The sequence below is a fragment of the Neolamprologus brichardi genome, chromosome 9 (genome assembly GCF_056152115.1).
Source record: "Neolamprologus brichardi isolate AB-2024 chromosome 9, ASM5615211v1, whole genome shotgun sequence".
Taxonomy (NCBI): Eukaryota; Metazoa; Chordata; class Actinopteri; order Cichliformes; family Cichlidae; genus Neolamprologus; species Neolamprologus brichardi.
In genome coordinates this window covers 16,575,629-16,592,304 of record NC_142112.1, presented here as the reverse complement: position 1 = coordinate 16,592,304, position 16,676 = coordinate 16,575,629, and the positions used below count along the sequence as shown (strand labels likewise).

The window sequence follows — 16,676 nt, the reverse complement described above, 5'->3', positions numbered from 1 at the left end:
TGTTGGTTCTCACCTGGGAGAAGGGGGATAAACTCATACAGGAGCTCCATGCATTTATGGCGACACTCAGTCTGAGGGCGGCCACATTGCTCCAAGAGCCATGAAACCACATCTGAGAGGCACAGCTTCTCATCAGGCGGAAAGCCTCTGAAAAAAAGAGCAAGAAAGAAAGAACACTATTTAAACTGTTTGAAATGTGCTAATTTTTATCCTTAATTATTCCATCGTTCTTTTATGTTTTCATATGGAGACGAGTGGCAATGTTAGGTCACAGTGTGATATCCTGCAAAATTGACATCATTGGACGTATAAATTGAATGCACATTTAATAAAAGCAAAGAAGTAGAAAGGATTTTCATTTTCACCATGGTACCAACCTTGGGATGCGTCTCTTTGCATTGTGGTGATTGAGACTGGGAGCCTTGTGTTTGATTATTCTTTTTAAATGGTCAATGGCACTGCCACACTGCTGTAATGTACCTGAGTATGAGGGAGTTGCAAGAAAAGCATCACAAATCTTAAGAAAAAATACCCTTCAACATATTTGGCCAAATATAAAAACACACTATACAAACTTTTTTGCATATTTTCTTGAAATATAATTCCTATAAATCAGTTTGTGCAAATTCTGCCATAAATAAATAAACAAATGTTACAAAGTAGAACACATTAGGGAGTGATTGTCTTACATAATCGGTCTTTAATGAGAGAGGGAGAGGTTGATAATGACATGAAAATCCAAGTGCACAGTCTACAATGCTGATGTGACAATTACCCATAGATCGTTCATCTGAGTGTGCAAGAGCCAGACTTTCGACAAATATGACGAGAACCTCGAAGACAAACTGTTCCACCAATGAATTTTCCTCCCTGGAGAGAGACACAGATGACTGATTTCAGCACAGCATAATATCCTTAAATTCAAAGGACCCAGTTAACGGCCATGGTCACAATTTAGATGGAAAAATGCGAGTAGACAGACAGAATTCCTTTCCACCTGAATTGTCTGTAGATGCTATTGAATGCTAAGGCAGCACCAAGTCTTTTGAAGCCATTGGGGTGGAGAGCCAAGCTGTAGATGCGCTTAAACAAAGACTTCATGTTGGTGGGACTCCTCTCCTGCTGCTTGGGGGTGGTTTGCTTGATAGACCATTTGACAAACTCTTCAATGCAGCGGCCACAGAAGTCTCTGAGAGTGCTGTCCATTGGGTCGACCACACCGTCCTGAAGAGAGCAAACCATGTGAGGCTTAAACTATTACAGAGAAACAGCTCCTGTGTGACCAATGATGGAAAGGGAATAAAGGGAAAAGACTCAAAAACTGTGTTTAACCTAGAACTGTAGTATTCAAACGCTTACCAGGATGGCCTCAAGAACAGCAACTGTGTCCTGGCTCTCAAACTTCTTGTTATTTGTGAACCAGTGAATGAGCTGCATAACCAGTGGTTCAAACAGCTGTCTGGTTACCTAGAAAAGAAATCCAGAAAGAAAAAAGTCAGGGTCTAAACAAGGCAGTGAGCAAGTGTGCTTAATGTTTAGTTCTGTTTCTTCAATTTTTTTTATTTATTTCTATTACAGCATTTTATAAAGTAGCTTGGATGAGATGTTCTATGTTGCCTGTACTGATCATCCACCACGTCATCTCCATATAGCTGTAAATATGTTGTTCAGCATGATTTATTTATTTAAATGGACAAATCTCAGTTGGTGGCACTCAGCAGGACAGAGCTGGTGTTTGCTACACCTGCCTGTTTAAAAGCGCATGCACTTCTCATTAAACAGACACCAAAAATCTTTCTTTGCTCTCATAAAGAATTTGTAATCTTTTAGAAATTCTCTGATTTATTAGCCTCAATTACCATTAAGACAGTTTGATGGGGAAAAAAAATACCATACCATAAATTTATGTAGCACTTTAAAAAAACGACACATGGCTGACAAAAGTGCTGTAGAGCATAAATATAAAAAATACAATAAGAATAATAAATACAATAAATAAATAACAATAAAATAACAGTGTCAGTTACCCACTGAGTCAAAGGATAGAGAATAAAAACAAGTTTTTAATCTGGATTTAAAAACCAGCACTGATGTAGATTGCTTAACGTGAAGAAGAAGATCATTGCAAAGCTTCAGGGCCACAATAGAGAACGCTCGGTCTCATCTAAGTTTCAGTCGTGATTTAGGGACTGCTCAGCTGACTGGAATGAGCGAGGGGGGACATAGGGCTTCAGCAGATCAGACAATTATACAGGTGCCAGACCATTTAGGGATTTAAAAACCAGTAAAAGGATTTTAAAATAGGAAGCCAGTGTAAGGAGGCCAGAACCGGAGTAATATGCTCAAATTTTCTTTTACCATTTAAAAACATGCCGCAGCATTCTGCACCAGTTGCGGTGCCCTGGCCAAACCCTATTAAAAGGGAGTTGCAGTAATCCAAGCGTGAGGTTATAAAAGCATGGATGACAGTTTCCAAGTCGCGTCTGGAAAGAAAAGACTTAACCTTTGACAGACGTCTGAGGTAATAGAATCAAGATTTCACCACCCCATTTATGTGGCCATCAAAACTAACAGCAGTGTCGATTGTTACCCCAAGACTAGTAACCAAAATCTTCAGGTGAGGGGTACTAGAGGAAAAATTGCTTCTGTTTTACGTTCATTAAAATATTTAAAAATTTATAGCCATCCATGACTTAACAATCGCTAAGACAATCAAGCAGGAGACCAATCGAGGAGCTATCAGAGTGATTGAAAGGTAGATAAAGCTGGCAATCGTCAGCATATAGATGAAATGAAATACCTGATCAACATCGCAAGCCAGACGTAGTAGGACAGGAAACAGTCGTTTGTGTAGCTTGTACATAGGTGGCAAAGTATTCTCTCCTTCAGCCATCTGGGCACTCTTCCCAACCATGTAGACCACCATGCTGTGGAGCAGCTCACAAGCTGCTACCTACATCAAAGACAGGGAGTAATTCTGAGCAAAGTGGATGTTGATAAGTGTGACTCTTTCACAGAATTTTCTTTTTTTAAACTCCAAGTGATGGTAAATGGACTGGTAGCATACTGCTTTTCTACTCTGAGCCCTCAAAGCGTATTATACAACTAATTCATTCACCCAATCACACCCATTCACACAAGCACGTTTTCTAAGTTGTTAAGTGCTTACTATCTAACATTCATACACATTCACACTCCGATGGATGTATCAGAGAGCAACATGGGTGTAGTATCTTACCATGTTCAAAAACGACTGTTAGAGGACTTACTTTAGTTTGTCTGTCACTTGTGGAAAGAGCCAGCTCACTGATCCGAGGCAAAAATGGGTCGAGGAAGATGACCGGCTTCATGTCCTTGAATGGCACTGCAAAGCTGAGTCTTTTCTCAGTATCCCAAGACACAAATTTCTTCATCATTTCTTCTGAGGAGACCACTAAATGCCAGAACAGAAGCTTATGGTAACAGAAATACATCACAATAACAAATCGATGTAAAATAGAGTAGAATATTTAAAAAAAAAACTTTAAAAAGGGTTGGTTTTAGAAATCCTTACCAGTTACAAGGTTTCTATTTAACTTTCCTCCCAGGTGACCGAGTAGCTTCACCACCCTCAGCCTCACCTTGACAAGAGGAGCATCTTCCTACAAACAAAAGTTAATATTAGGTTTTTGGACTCGTTGCTAAATAAAAAGTAGTTCAATGTTATTGATCGTGACTGTTGTGTTTTGCATTTGTACAAAAAATGGAAACACACAATAACACTGAATTGTGCATTAATCTGGCTGTGTAGTGACTACAACTGATATGGTGGTTGACACATAAATAAAAACAGAAACGTCTTAATTAGGAGTTTTTGTTATAACAATGAGACTTTTCCTTTTTTATGAGTATTGCATGAGCAAGTTGCTTCTAATCAATTACCATAGAAAGCTGGTCGGATTTCTTCAGAAGCCTGCTCATCACCCTGCTGTATCCTCTGTCACTTTTTGAAGACAAAGACGATATCACCTCCCAGTTGCTCTCATCTTTGTCTAAAGTAAACAACAACAGATTTACACTTTTTGTTTATGATATGTCCAACTGACCAGCTGTGATTTAGCTCAGCTATCATTCTTCTTACTGTCAGTGGAGGAGGTTTTCAGGTATCCGTCCAGAAGAGGAAGGACACTGGTGTAGCAGGGCTGCATCGTCCTCAGAGGAATGTGTGAGGACCAGTCCTCAAGAGCATCTAAGGCTGCGTTGGCCAAAGGAATGTGGCTCAGGCCTAATTTCAGAGCAGTCTAGACCCATTTACAAGTACACACAGACACATATACAAGTCTTCAGAATCAGGTAGCACATATGGTAAAAATTACAAATACAAGCTTTCCCACTTTGGTTGTTTATCCTCTTAGCCCTATCAGGGAAATATAGAAAACTTACTGACACAATTAAACAAGGTGCAAAGGTAAACTGGCTTTTATTAATTCATTTATTTTCATTTTCACTTTTCTTAATAAAAAAAAGCAGCTCTAAAAGTAGTCTAGAGCCGAAAAAAAGCCGAGCTATTCAATAATTTAGCCATTATTGTTAGCTAGCTAGGCTAACTGTTAAGTTTTTATTATTACATTTAATTCAAGCATAAATTCAATTTTTGACACTAATAACTACTATTTAATAAACATATTCAAAATATTTATCTAAAATTTTCTAATATTTTATAGTAAATAAACATTTTTAGCAACCAATTTACCTGATAAATTTTAGCTAACGCTTGCCTGACAGCTAGCTTGCTAACTACTTTGCTTGTAGTTGCACTTACTTGGGCACCTGCTGTTAAATGTCACTGGGTTGAGATTTATACTCAACTGGTTATTTGTTTATTTTGTAATTAAGCTAGTTCTGAATATTCCTACAGCCTCTCAACTATCACTGCAGCTGAACATTAGTGTACATTAGCGTTTTTGCACAGAAATATATCATTAGAAATATATCATGGAGCAAAAAAAAAAAAGACTCCCACCTCAAGAGCAGGACAATAGGCCTTGATGTCCAGAGCTACAATGTTGTGGTGCAATGAGAGGACAAAAGTCAAGCAGGATGCCAGGAGCTCATCTTTGTACTGCTTCATTCTGACACACACCTAGCCAGAAAAAAAAAGTGACATAAATACATAAAAACATACACTTTAAATTCCACAGTACAGCTCTATTTCACTTTATAGTAGCAGAAAGCATGTTTACAACATTCCTGCAAAAGCGCTGTAATGAGAAGCTACCTCTTTTCCAAACTTGGAGAAGAGTGCAAAACAAGCAGTTTTCACCGAGTCACTCTGGGGGGATGTCGTGTTTCTCAGTCCAACTCCCTGTTCAAAGGCAGATATGTATTATATTTATTATGTATTTAATGGAAACACTTACGATGAACAAGCGGCTACATAGAATCTTAATGATAAACAAATTTATTCGATTTATAAGACATGATGAAACACAACTTGATATTCTTGTTTCATGAGCAGCTGGCAAAATTCATTTTTCAAATATCCCAAAAATAAAAAACCTACCTGGTAGTACTTTATTCTCTTGGCAATTTTCATGGTGACAGAAAGCAGCTTGTAAAAGCCACTGACAAGAGGATTTCTTATGGAGTGGAGGATGAGCTCATGACTTAGGGGATACATCCAAGAGTGAAAATACTCCATGTGTTTATTCAGCAACAACTCACTGTGGAAGCAGGGGAAAAAAAGTTTTCACTCCAGTTGTGAAAAAAAAATGTGGGTGGCTGTTTCTTATATTATAATGTGATGTAAACCAGTGTCCAAGGTGGAAGACAGTGGAAACTGGGGCATAAAAAATGCATAGATCAGCTGTACTTGGCCAAATTTACACTAGTGGGAAAAGCAAAGATAAAAAGAATCCCACACAGTTCCGCTCCCATGTGGAAAATGTGGAAAGTTAAAATTCTGTCTCAGTTACCTGCAAAAGTCCACCAGATTGATAAAGGCGGTGAAGTCTTTGACCTTATTGGGGAGCAGGTGAGCAGTGGGGTCGGACGAGGGCAGGATGTGGGCTGCATCATCTGGAGCCTGGCCAACACAGAGATAAGTGGCAGGTGATGAAGGTCAACCAGCAGAAACGCTTTTGAAAAACTAAATGTGCTCTGTTTAAACTGATGCTAATAAAAATACTCTGTGCATCTGCCAACTCCCATGTATGGGTCAATGAAGAAAAACACATAAAAACGTAACATTAGCGTGAGACCCTACCTCCTCTCCTGTTGTTACTTTTTGCACTGACAAGTCCAGTTTTTCCACGATACGCAGAATCGACTTCACCAACTCGTCATACAGGAGACGGCTCAAAGACCCGAGAGCTGCATTCTGACTTTCAAACGCTCCATCCAAAAAACCTGAATCCTGCAGAGGATGCCACAAGTGAGGAAGTGAATAAAATGCGCTGCTTTCCAAATGGCTTTTCATTTATGACATTTTCCAGCCACAAAGCATTTTTTTAACCATTGAGAGCACATAGAACACATGTCAGGATCAACTACACCTGAATATTAAAAACAGAGAACACACGAGGCCTTCAAAGGACGTCTGCATAATATTAGCTACTGACTTTAAAGACTCCTTGCAGTTTAACAGCAGAACATAGACTTTTCTATAGATATGTAAATGCTGTTTCAAGATTACACAGCTAAATAATATGTAATGTGTAATATGCATTTTAACAGGCACGTAAGAACATAAATGTACCTTCAATCGATCGCAGTCTAAAAGGTTTTTATACAGAGAAAGGTAGTCGTGACTAGCTGGAACTTTCCACTTCCCAGTGCGAACTTGAGAAGACTCAGAGGAATTGCTCGATGTGTCCTGCAAGATGATGGAGAAATGAACTTTATTAGAACAATAAGGAAATAATTCCAAACCAAAAAAGCCTTCAAGTTATTACAAACTGTACACATTTGTGTAAAAAGAAAAGTCTGACCTCAGAAAGCGTGAGGGGTTTTGAGCAGACGCGGATCAAGCCTTGGTGAACTGAAAAAGAGGCAAAGATAAGTGCCCTGTCCTCCAGTGAAGCATTTAAACAGCCATAAATAAATAACAGAAGTTAATGAAGAGTTAAGGGTGTTTGAAGCAGGTCCAGTGTGCTCATGATCCACTCACCCACAGAGCTAATGAAACTCCATAGAACGGGTCCTTTAGAAGCGATGGCCACAAGCACCTTAAGGATGGACCTGGTGCAAGCAATCTGCATTCTCTCGCTGTACTGAGGGAAGCTGTCGATCTGCACCACAAGGAGGCGCTCTAGCAGTGGTGTATATACCTCTGGAATCTGGGGTCATCGAAACAAACAGGAGATTACAGTCCAATGTTATTTGCTGTTATTTAACTTAACGTCAAAGTAAACTGCGACAGAATATATACCTTGTCCAGGTGAATAAGAACACTGGCTATCGAGTCCAGAAAGCTGGGCAGCTGGTAGAAGCTGTCATCCTCCCCATCGGACTCTGTCAGGTACATCTGCTTACAGCGCTGAATCAGCTCGGTGTACATCAAGTCTACGTCCTGGGGGCAAACCTTCTTGCATGGCTATAATAAAACAAAGAAACAAAAAAGAAACACTCATTTCGAGCAACATTGTTTTGGACTCCATCAGAGTAGCTTTGCATGATTCACAGTTCAAAATAATCCATATCTATCTCACACTGGGCCTCGGTGCACACAAGTCCACTTTAAGCATACCCTACAACCGGGAACAGCTGACTATTTGAAAGCAATGTACAGATCTGTTTTAGTTTACAACAATTGATTCATATGGACAGACTTTATCTACTTGTTACTCAAATGATTTGCAGGAGACAGACGTACAGCTGCAAAGAATCCATAGCCTCGTATGGCAATCGACAGCTCTTTGTATGTCGAGTCCATGGTCTTAATGATGCTGCAGAACTTCTGCATGAAGAACTTCAGCTTGGTTTTATGCTCCTCGATATTGTCAGCCACCAACAATGCAACCTGACAAATAATCACAAAAAGCATCAAAATATTTAGACTCTTAACCTCAGCGTGCATGTGCAAAGACATGCCACTGATTTTATTTAGCGTGTATCCAAGGTTAGTCCGGCTGTGCCTTTGCAGCTATGACTTGAAGTGTTTCACCTGTTTGAGGAAGGCCTCAAGTGCATAGTAACTCGTCTTCTTCATTTCACCATTGATGTGTCCACAGAGTTTGGACATGACTTCAAATAAAGGTTTGTAGTGGTCCATGAGGCAGCTGCTGAACTGGGAGGCATGTCTGGCGAGCAACCTGAGGCCGGCTGTTAAAGAAACAGATCAACGAAAGATTACTTTTTAAAAGTTTTATCATTAGTTTGCCAAGAAATCACAAGACTTACCAAAGGTGACTGCATATCGAGTCATGTCCATCTGTATAAAAAAGATAAAGTTTATAGAAACATAACAAAAATTTTAAATATTGATGAAAATGCACTCTCTGAATTACCTGGGGACTGATTGACTTTAAGGTGTACTGAAAGATTTCCTTGGATGTTGCTGGGTCTGCAAATCAGGAACAATTACCAGTAATAAATAGTTCTTATGAATCTAAGCTGAAACAGGTGAGTACTGACCTTCTTCCATGGTTTTAGTGAAGTTGACCATTAGGGCAGTGATTCCTCTCAGACATCCAGCAACCACTAAAAGCTTGGGTTCCTTTGTTGAAGAGGTCATCTGCAAAAAACAAAGATGAAACCAGCTGGTGCTGTCATGCTCATCAGACAGTATTTTTTTTTTTCTTTTAGCATTTAGTTAATCACAACTTTTCCATCATTCATCTGTATGAATGCTCCGTACCTGATCTTTCAGTTCTCCTAGGTAAGCCCTGTAGAGTTTGTCTGAGCTGTTGACCATCTCACTGGGATGAACTTCTGCAAGAACTCCCAGCAACTCATAGACTTTTCCAAGGACTATAAAAAAGGTAACAAATAATAATCAAAAATTAATAAATTAATCGAAACCCTTTTCATCTTTTTTTTTACTTTTTTTACATCCTTTTTTTTATTAAAGTGGCACTCGCCTGAATCTGGCAGTCTGCTCTTCTGACACAGCTCGCTGTAATATTTGTCAAATATTTTTGTGATTCTAAAGTTTGCAGCAACACTGGAAGCCTTTGTAGTTTGGAGAACCTAATGAGACACATTAACAAGGATGATCTTTAAGAAGAACAAAAGTAAAAGTCCAGTTTTAAATCTTTTAAATTCTAAAGTCCATTAAAGAACAAACATTGCAAGATCACAGGAATTTAAAAATCTGTTTTTAATGGATCTCTTCCTCAGGTCTGAGGGCAGTTCCTGGAGTCTAATTAGAAACCAACCTTAATAAGGAGCTCCAGCACTGGGGTCCTGCATTTGGCTCCTTTGTCCTTTGTGTACACGATGATGCATGTGTCCTTAAAAGGCACAGAATTACCAAAACATTTACACATATAAAAGCAAATCTGTACTAGTAACAGTGCTGATGTAGTTATACCTGTCCTCTCACCGGTCACAGCCCTGTCTTTACCATGTAACACACACAATAAAGACATGTAAAATAAATAAATAAATAATGGAGAAGAATACTTACTCTTATGTCAGTGGCGTAAGTCTTTTCCCAACCTTTGAGCGTTGGTGAGACTTTGTCCAAGAACTTCTCCAAAAAGACCAGGATTTCAATCCGAGTGTCCCGCAGCTGGAAAACAGATATATCAGCCAACAGGAGAACTTAACACTTACTTACATAGTTGTTTGCTATAGTTCGAGAAACCCACCTCATCCAAAGCCAGGGACTTCTTGAGGAAGGTAAGCAACCCATAGTCTTCCGAGAACAATAAAGATGTCTGTAGTGCTGGTTGCCATAAAAAAGATAAAAAGACGGAATAAGAAATCTTAGTACTTTTTTCATGTGTGCAATTTTAAATGTTCTGCTGCAGACCAACAGAGCAGGTACTGGGACAAACATGGTTGTTAAACTTTGGTAGGATGCTGACAGATGACCAGGGTTTAACATTGCGCTTGTTTTCTAGTAATATTAGCGATCTGTGTTGTGTACTGTTGGAACAAAAGAGTTAAAGCACCCCTGAGGAATAATGAGCAATGGAGGGAATCTGTGGTTACATCGACATCCTGCAGACTTCTGATCTGTGCTGCAAAACTACAGATTTTTTGTGCTTTTATAACATTTAAAACCGTTATTACTATTATTTATTCAACAATAAACATTTGCATTTAAGCTGTAATGCACCTTGAAACTTTCCTTATCATCAAAGAATCACGTGTGTTCTTCTTTGTTGTGTTTCGACTGAACGTTACCACCCACCAGTTTTGGCGGAAGAGCTTGCACCAAATTGATTGATTAAAAAAAGTTATCGATGTTACTAATTAATATTGTCTGCACGACGAACACATCAGTACCATCTAAAAAAAACCCCAAAACCCTTATCTTTCAATAGATTTGACGATGATCTGCAACAGAAGCCCCAGAAAAATAAAATTGCCGTATTGTTAAGGGAGGTTGGTGACGGACAGTAAAGCGAGTGTTTACTGGAGTGTTTGTCTTACCGAGTTCATTCTCGGTTGCTGTTACCATGCACTCCTGTACCAGATCACCGATAATATCGTGAGATTTTAAAGCTGCCGCTCTAGTGTCTTCGTCCGAAAGTGATTCGTGAAGTTTCAGAAGCAGCCCTTGGATTCCTCCTGCAGCGCTGCTGTGGGAAGACATAGCTGGAGTGATGGCTTAAGCTAGCATTAGCATAATAGATGTGGATTTATCTGGTAAGCCCGCAAACAGAGAACACGTGTTCTTCTAACTAGCTAAACACTGAACATTTCAGACTGTCAGCACACAGCCATTCAGTCCCAAATCCTTCGCATCAGGAAGAATCACAATAGCATGTAAGCTGCGTGTGTTTCAAAATAAAGGCCCCGAAAATAAAAATAGTACACAGGGTGACCGAGTGTATATTTAATGCCTATAAAGTGACAGAGGTAATATTACACTCTAAACAGACGTTACTATTTAGAGAAGAATTTCACTGTAGTTTCATTCATCTACTTGTGAAATTTTAATTTTGTAAGATTTGTTTTTAAGGTCTCTACCGGATCAAATACTACACATATTTGCATATTAGGAAAGCGACAAAAGTATAAATATATTATTTTTTCTATTTTTATTTTCTATTTATATCTACCTTGGAATTACCGCGTTTAATCGTCACTTAGGGTTTACTTTGAAGTGATTACCGGAAACGTACCGATATTATTGCGTTTGCTTTAACGCTACGTCATACGCGAAACACTGGCCTCTAGTGGTCACAATATGCTCTACATAATTAACTAGTAAAGAATTTATCTTGAAATACTTTTTTTTAAACATTTTTTAATGCTGTTCTGTTTGCTTTGGACTAGACAGAAAACAGAGACATACATTTCAGGAAAATCAACTTATATTCTTAACTTATTAACTTATATTCTTATATCCACAGACCTCAGTCAAACATTCGCATGACTGCTGCTGTTTGACTGAGGAAGAATAAAGTAGTCGTGGTAAGCCAAGCACATGACCACTTTAAGATGACAAAGCAACAAGGTGATACATACCAGTTTTTAAATTGTGTTGATAGGCCACGTAGGCGTGTTTTTTCCTCAATAGTTTCGTAGGTTTACTGTCTAAGGACAGCGCTAGCAAGCACTCTCTGCTTTAAGACAAATTCTTTTTTTGGGGTGGCACAAATAATTTGTGTGGCATGTTATTGATTGCAGAACAGATCAATTGTGTTAACACAGTAAGTCAAAATGTAAAACTTGACTGTAAATTCAGACACGTGAGGTTGTGCTGAAAAGAATGATACCAAGCAAGGAAAAGTAAATCGTTTTTAAAGGTGAAATGTAGAGGTCAAATCAAAAGTGGAAAGACAACATCAAGAATGATACCTCTAAAGAAATCAGTTCTGACTTTACAGAGTTTATAATGTAAATAATTAGCATTGAAAATATCTCAAATTTACATTAAAAACACTTACTCAGTAAATATGTGTACCAGAGAACAAATATTGATCATGATTATGTATTCTGGTAAATGTCATGTAAAAGTATTCAGCAGAAGTATCACAGGATTTAAATGGGATCCTCAATTTCACCACTAGAGGGCAGTGAATACCAATGATATTACACCCATCAGTAGTGTGTGTGTGTGTGTGTGTGTTGGCAAAACGCTCATAAAACAACTAGCTTAAGTGGCAACATTCCACATTTTTGAGACACGAGGGTGGGGTTTTTCTTTCTTTTTTTGAAACTGATGTTTGATATTGTTATGGGCCACAGAGGTCACACTGTGCCTGACTGTCTCAAAGGCTCTGTGGGTCTTGTGGTTTGTGATTGGCCCTAGGCAGGTGACCTGAGAAACTGATTTTTCAATCATCTACTGACGGAGAGCTTAAAACAAGTGAAACAGTAAGAAAAATGTTCTGTCCACTGCACAGCATCAGAATATCATTCAACCTCAGATCAGATTAGTTTCCTAAGAATTTTGCTACTGACCAGCTGAGCGACGGCATTAATACTGCACTCTGCATCCATCCATCCAGTATGACTGTCACTCAGTAACTGACTTACTGTTGACGCGTCAACACCTGCTTAGTTATATAGACCATAACCAGAGTGAAAAATTAACCACAGACAATGCGAGAGTGTTTCATAGTGAGGAGAACAGGAACCCACCCCAGTGACCCTGTTATTATCAAAGTGTCTGTGTCAGCCTGAAGGCTCACTGTAGACGTCTAACCTGGTCAGTCACATGTGCTCACATTACATTTGTGTCAAGAGATTAAAAAAGCTAAGAGCTTATTTTGTTCTTTATCTTTAGCACTCATTGATACAAGTGACAGGATGAAAGAGGGGTGTGTCGAGCCCTTCTTTATGGCCACTGAGTATCAATAAGCATTATTTAAACAATCAATGCTGTCATTTGAAGCTTTTTATTCTTTAACACACATACAGTATTGACACTCAGGCCTGGGCTATTACTGCATTACTTTTATTGTATGTCATACCACGTAACACAGGAGACTCACATCCATACACATGCAGCCAAACACAGACTGATTTCACAGTATTGTGGCTCTTCTAAACCCCAACTGTTGTATTTTCCCTCCACAAATTCAGATTTATTGAATGTGGACCAACACACAAGTCCCCTTGTCCCCCTTGGGAGGGGACTTGAGGGTTGTTGACCTGTTATTTATCATCTGAGACATCACCTGAGCCAAGGTGTGAAAAAAGGCAATGACTCTCAGGACCATTTGGTAGACCAGTCGGCATCCCACTGCAAGCACAAGTACATATAATTCATTCAGTCATATGTAAAATATAACTGTGAAGGATGTTTTCAGTGCTGATAAGCTTTATTTTTCTCCTGTCCCGTTTTACTGTATACATCGGAAACGTACGCACATCCAAAGTAAGAACGTTTGATTAACAGATGAAAGTAATGTTTGGTTTGTGGGAAATAAAAGCAGGGCTTACTTTATATTGTCAGATAGCTGACTTGACGTGTAAAGATTTTCCAGGGATGTTCATCTAGAGATCTATGATTATTTGTCCTTGTAGGAAATCTTATGTGGGCAAAACAAGTATCCATGACGCAAATGACTCAGCACCTAAGAGCAGTTTGTAAAAGTCAAAATGTATCCACCAACAGCCCCATTTCTATTCAGAGTCATTAGATCTAAACAACTATCAAGTTCATGGGGACAATCGACCTTATGGGTAGGCTGTACTAACCCCCCCTCCAAAAAAAAAAACAGTTATTACTTTTAAATATATAATTAATATCATCTGGGTACTGATTTTAAAAGTCACCAGGCATTAGTTTAGAAAGCTTGTCCGTGTCCTGCAAGCACAGTTCCCACTCATTCTTCTCCTTTAAAAGGACACAGAGTGGTGTGCCTTTCCCAAAGGAATGTCCCATGTCCAAAAAACGTCCTGATCCAAGAAAAACAAATTGCAAATGGGAAACTAGTGCAAACCGAATGCGTCTGCCATACAGATTTGCTGTAGAAGTACATTTACATAACCAATCCAGGCGAAGTCAGTGAAATCTTTGCTGCCTGCCTGCATGCCTGTATATACACCATATACAGTAATCAGCAAAGGAGTCAATTAACTTATACTCAGTGTTTACTTTATTTTAGAACCAGTGACCTATGAATGGCATTTCAAAAATAGTTTTGTCAGAAAATGTCAAATAAATTGGAATAGATACCGTTTTATTTTCAGAATAAAGGTTTAATCACTCCTGCTTTTCTGAGAGCTTAGCACCAGGCACCTTGTTACATGTTTTGTAACGGCAAAGTGATCATGATGTTAAAATCACCATACTGTTATTATAATGTCCAAACTATTTATCATTTAAAGTCATAACTGGTAAAAAGTATTATTTATACACTGTTTACCTTCAATTTAATACTTAACTTACTTCTTCCCAAGGCTTTCTGATAAAAATAGAAACAAAAATTCAGCGCAGCACCTGAGCCTGAGTCAGGTGAAGTCACTCATTAAATAGACCTCCCTGACATATACCTGGACGGCATCACAGCGCCCCTAGCGGTGGCAGTTTTTATAAAACAAGAATAGAACATATGGCGTTTGAAGTTACGCCTTTATTTTGAAAGGAATGACCGGAAGGTTCAGCCTTCTAGTTTGGTGTGCTTTCCACTTTAAAACTCCAGACACCTGTTGTTAAGGGAGAGACCACAAAAATGCCAGTGAGGTCACACACACACTACACACACACACCCCAACCGAGCTCCAGTTTACATCACATGGAGAGAAGAGCTGACGGAACACGGAGGAGCTGAGGCGGACACCGGAGGGTTTGGGACACAGCTGTGAAGATAAGGACAGAGCGGTGTCTGTGGATTAATTTATGTGTTGTTAATGCTGCCCATCGGACACTTTTTCGCTTCAGGATTTTTCGGGCTGCAATGTTTCAGGACCTAACGGCAGGTATGTGATTTTATTTGATAGATTAGAACTTTTTTTTGAGTTTGTACTGTAGAATATGTGTGCTGGTAAATGCTTCAAGCTAACAAAATAGGATAGAGAAGTGAATAAAAAGTGCGGGTTAAGTCGCACTTCTTTTATTTAGATGCACGCGAACTTCGTGCTTATCTTTTTTTTTACTTTATTGTTGGATAACGAACTTTACGACACAAACACGGAGTGGTCTCTTTACCACTTCGGCGCTTGTTAAACACACGAAAGATGAATGAGTTTATGCTGAACTTCACTTTTCTGCTCAGCTAAACTCAAATGGTGGCCGCGGGCTGGCTCGGAGAAGGCAGCAAAAGATGAGATTTTATGATCAGAGTGTTGCTAGTTTAGATTTATGGACGCCGAATTACCCACTCTGTCATAATGTTTCACTGACTTTAACGAGGATTAAATCTGGCCTTTATTTAAGTTAGCAACAAGAGAAAAATCGCCCCGCTGTTTAAAATTAACTTGAAACATCATGCTGTTCTTGATCTGCGTGTAGACGTGATGGGGCCACTCTGACATGAGTAGCGGCTTAAATTTCAAATGTATAAAAGTACACACGATGATCACCCCCCCCCCCCCCCCTTTTAGATTCATAATACTATACACAGGGCTGCATATAACATTACAGCTACAGATTTGAACGTTAACATTTCATGACTGCTGTGTTGAATGTGGTTAATGCGCCAAACGTGCAGAAACGCTACACTAGTCAGTACATTGTAGTAGTAGCAGTAGTAATCTGTGGTTTGGTGGTCTCTGTCACATAATGTTCTGTGCTGTAAATATTGTAAATTAAATAATTACTGCGTGAAAATGCAGATTATTTCGATGAATTCACATCACAGCAGTTTTCCACATTGTTCAAAGCACCACACTGCTTGTGAACTGTACATACTGACCATTTCATGCTCACTGCAGACTGTCACGATTGCCAGTGCCATAGAAAACGTGGGAAATCCACCTGTTGAGTATCAACAAATGCCTGATATGATTTCTGAGTATGCTGATTATCAGTAAAAGATTTCTAGCAGTGGCAAAGCTGGATGAAAAACAGTCTTGTTGTACATGTTGCTGTCAAAAGTTTATGTCCTCCCTGATTTCGCATGTGGTTGTATTGAAGTTGTGGAAAAGCTTTGTAATGTCATCTTATTGTAATTTCTTGTTTCAGGATTAGACACCTTCTCTCTCTGTGGAGTGTTCTTCATCCCTGCTGGGGTGCTGTTTTTAGTTTGAGAACAGAGCTGATCTGAAGGACACCAGGCATCAGGCCCGAGGGCCACTGGACCATAAAGGCATGCTTGCTGCCATGCTGCGCCAAAGTTCTGGCGGAGGATCGGGCGGTGGTGGTGGTGGTGGTGGTGGAACCAAACTCTCTCTGGGCATTTCCCGACTCTCCAGCTCCAGCATGAGTTCAGCAGGACCTGCCAGAGCCTCCAAGAGCGGTTCGGTGAGCTCGGACAACCCAGATGTCCTCGCCTCCGACCCAAACTACATCATGCAGCTGGTCAGTGACGTGCGCAAGTTTGCTGACGTGCTTCTGCAACTCAAAGAGGTGTTCAACTCCAAAGGTATGTTAGAAACAAGAGAATGCAATCATCACGGCACATGTGCCA

General features: G+C 39.4%; 2 protein-coding genes across 3 annotated transcripts in view; one reads left to right on the top strand and one right to left on the bottom strand.

Annotated features, from left to right (window-relative positions):
• Window positions 1-10,882, bottom strand: part of prkdc (protein kinase, DNA-activated, catalytic subunit) — a 33,609-nt gene extending 22,727 nt beyond the window's left edge. For both annotated transcript variants that reach the window (XM_087846010.1, XM_087846011.1), the window contains exons 1-30: window positions 10,582-10,882; window positions 9,792-9,868; window positions 9,608-9,712; window positions 9,357-9,431; window positions 9,060-9,168; window positions 8,837-8,949; window positions 8,614-8,713; window positions 8,487-8,542; window positions 8,380-8,410; window positions 8,144-8,301; window positions 7,853-7,999; window positions 7,409-7,573; window positions 7,148-7,316; window positions 6,969-7,018; window positions 6,737-6,853; window positions 6,245-6,394; window positions 5,955-6,064; window positions 5,543-5,702; window positions 5,258-5,344; window positions 5,003-5,122; window positions 4,121-4,280; window positions 3,922-4,031; window positions 3,554-3,641; window positions 3,270-3,433; window positions 2,801-2,953; window positions 1,360-1,467; window positions 998-1,224; window positions 776-870; window positions 378-480; window positions 14-147 (exon numbers count right to left, since the gene is read on the bottom strand). In XM_087846010.1, the coding sequence (XP_087702136.1) occupies window positions 14-147; window positions 378-480; window positions 776-870; window positions 998-1,224; window positions 1,360-1,467; window positions 2,801-2,953; window positions 3,270-3,433; window positions 3,554-3,641; window positions 3,922-4,031; window positions 4,121-4,280; window positions 5,003-5,122; window positions 5,258-5,344; window positions 5,543-5,702; window positions 5,955-6,064; window positions 6,245-6,394; window positions 6,737-6,853; window positions 6,969-7,018; window positions 7,148-7,316; window positions 7,409-7,573; window positions 7,853-7,999; window positions 8,144-8,301; window positions 8,380-8,410; window positions 8,487-8,542; window positions 8,614-8,713; window positions 8,837-8,949; window positions 9,060-9,168; window positions 9,357-9,431; window positions 9,608-9,712; window positions 9,792-9,868; window positions 10,582-10,744 (3,604 nt within the window). In that variant the 5' untranslated portion in view covers window positions 10,745-10,882. The remainder of the gene's footprint in view (window positions 1-13; window positions 148-377; window positions 481-775; window positions 871-997; window positions 1,225-1,359; window positions 1,468-2,800; window positions 2,954-3,269; window positions 3,434-3,553; window positions 3,642-3,921; window positions 4,032-4,120; window positions 4,281-5,002; window positions 5,123-5,257; window positions 5,345-5,542; window positions 5,703-5,954; window positions 6,065-6,244; window positions 6,395-6,736; window positions 6,854-6,968; window positions 7,019-7,147; window positions 7,317-7,408; window positions 7,574-7,852; window positions 8,000-8,143; window positions 8,302-8,379; window positions 8,411-8,486; window positions 8,543-8,613; window positions 8,714-8,836; window positions 8,950-9,059; window positions 9,169-9,356; window positions 9,432-9,607; window positions 9,713-9,791; window positions 9,869-10,581) is intronic.
• A 3,897-nt stretch (window positions 10,883-14,779) lies between these two features.
• Window positions 14,780-16,676, top strand: part of arhgap29a (Rho GTPase activating protein 29a) — a 31,122-nt gene continuing 29,225 nt past the window's right edge. Inside the window, exons 1-2 of the mRNA XM_087846009.1 lie at window positions 14,780-15,027; window positions 16,232-16,631. Of these exons, the coding sequence (XP_087702135.1) occupies window positions 16,358-16,631 (274 nt within the window). The 5' untranslated portion in view covers window positions 14,780-15,027; window positions 16,232-16,357. The remainder of the gene's footprint in view (window positions 15,028-16,231; window positions 16,632-16,676) is intronic.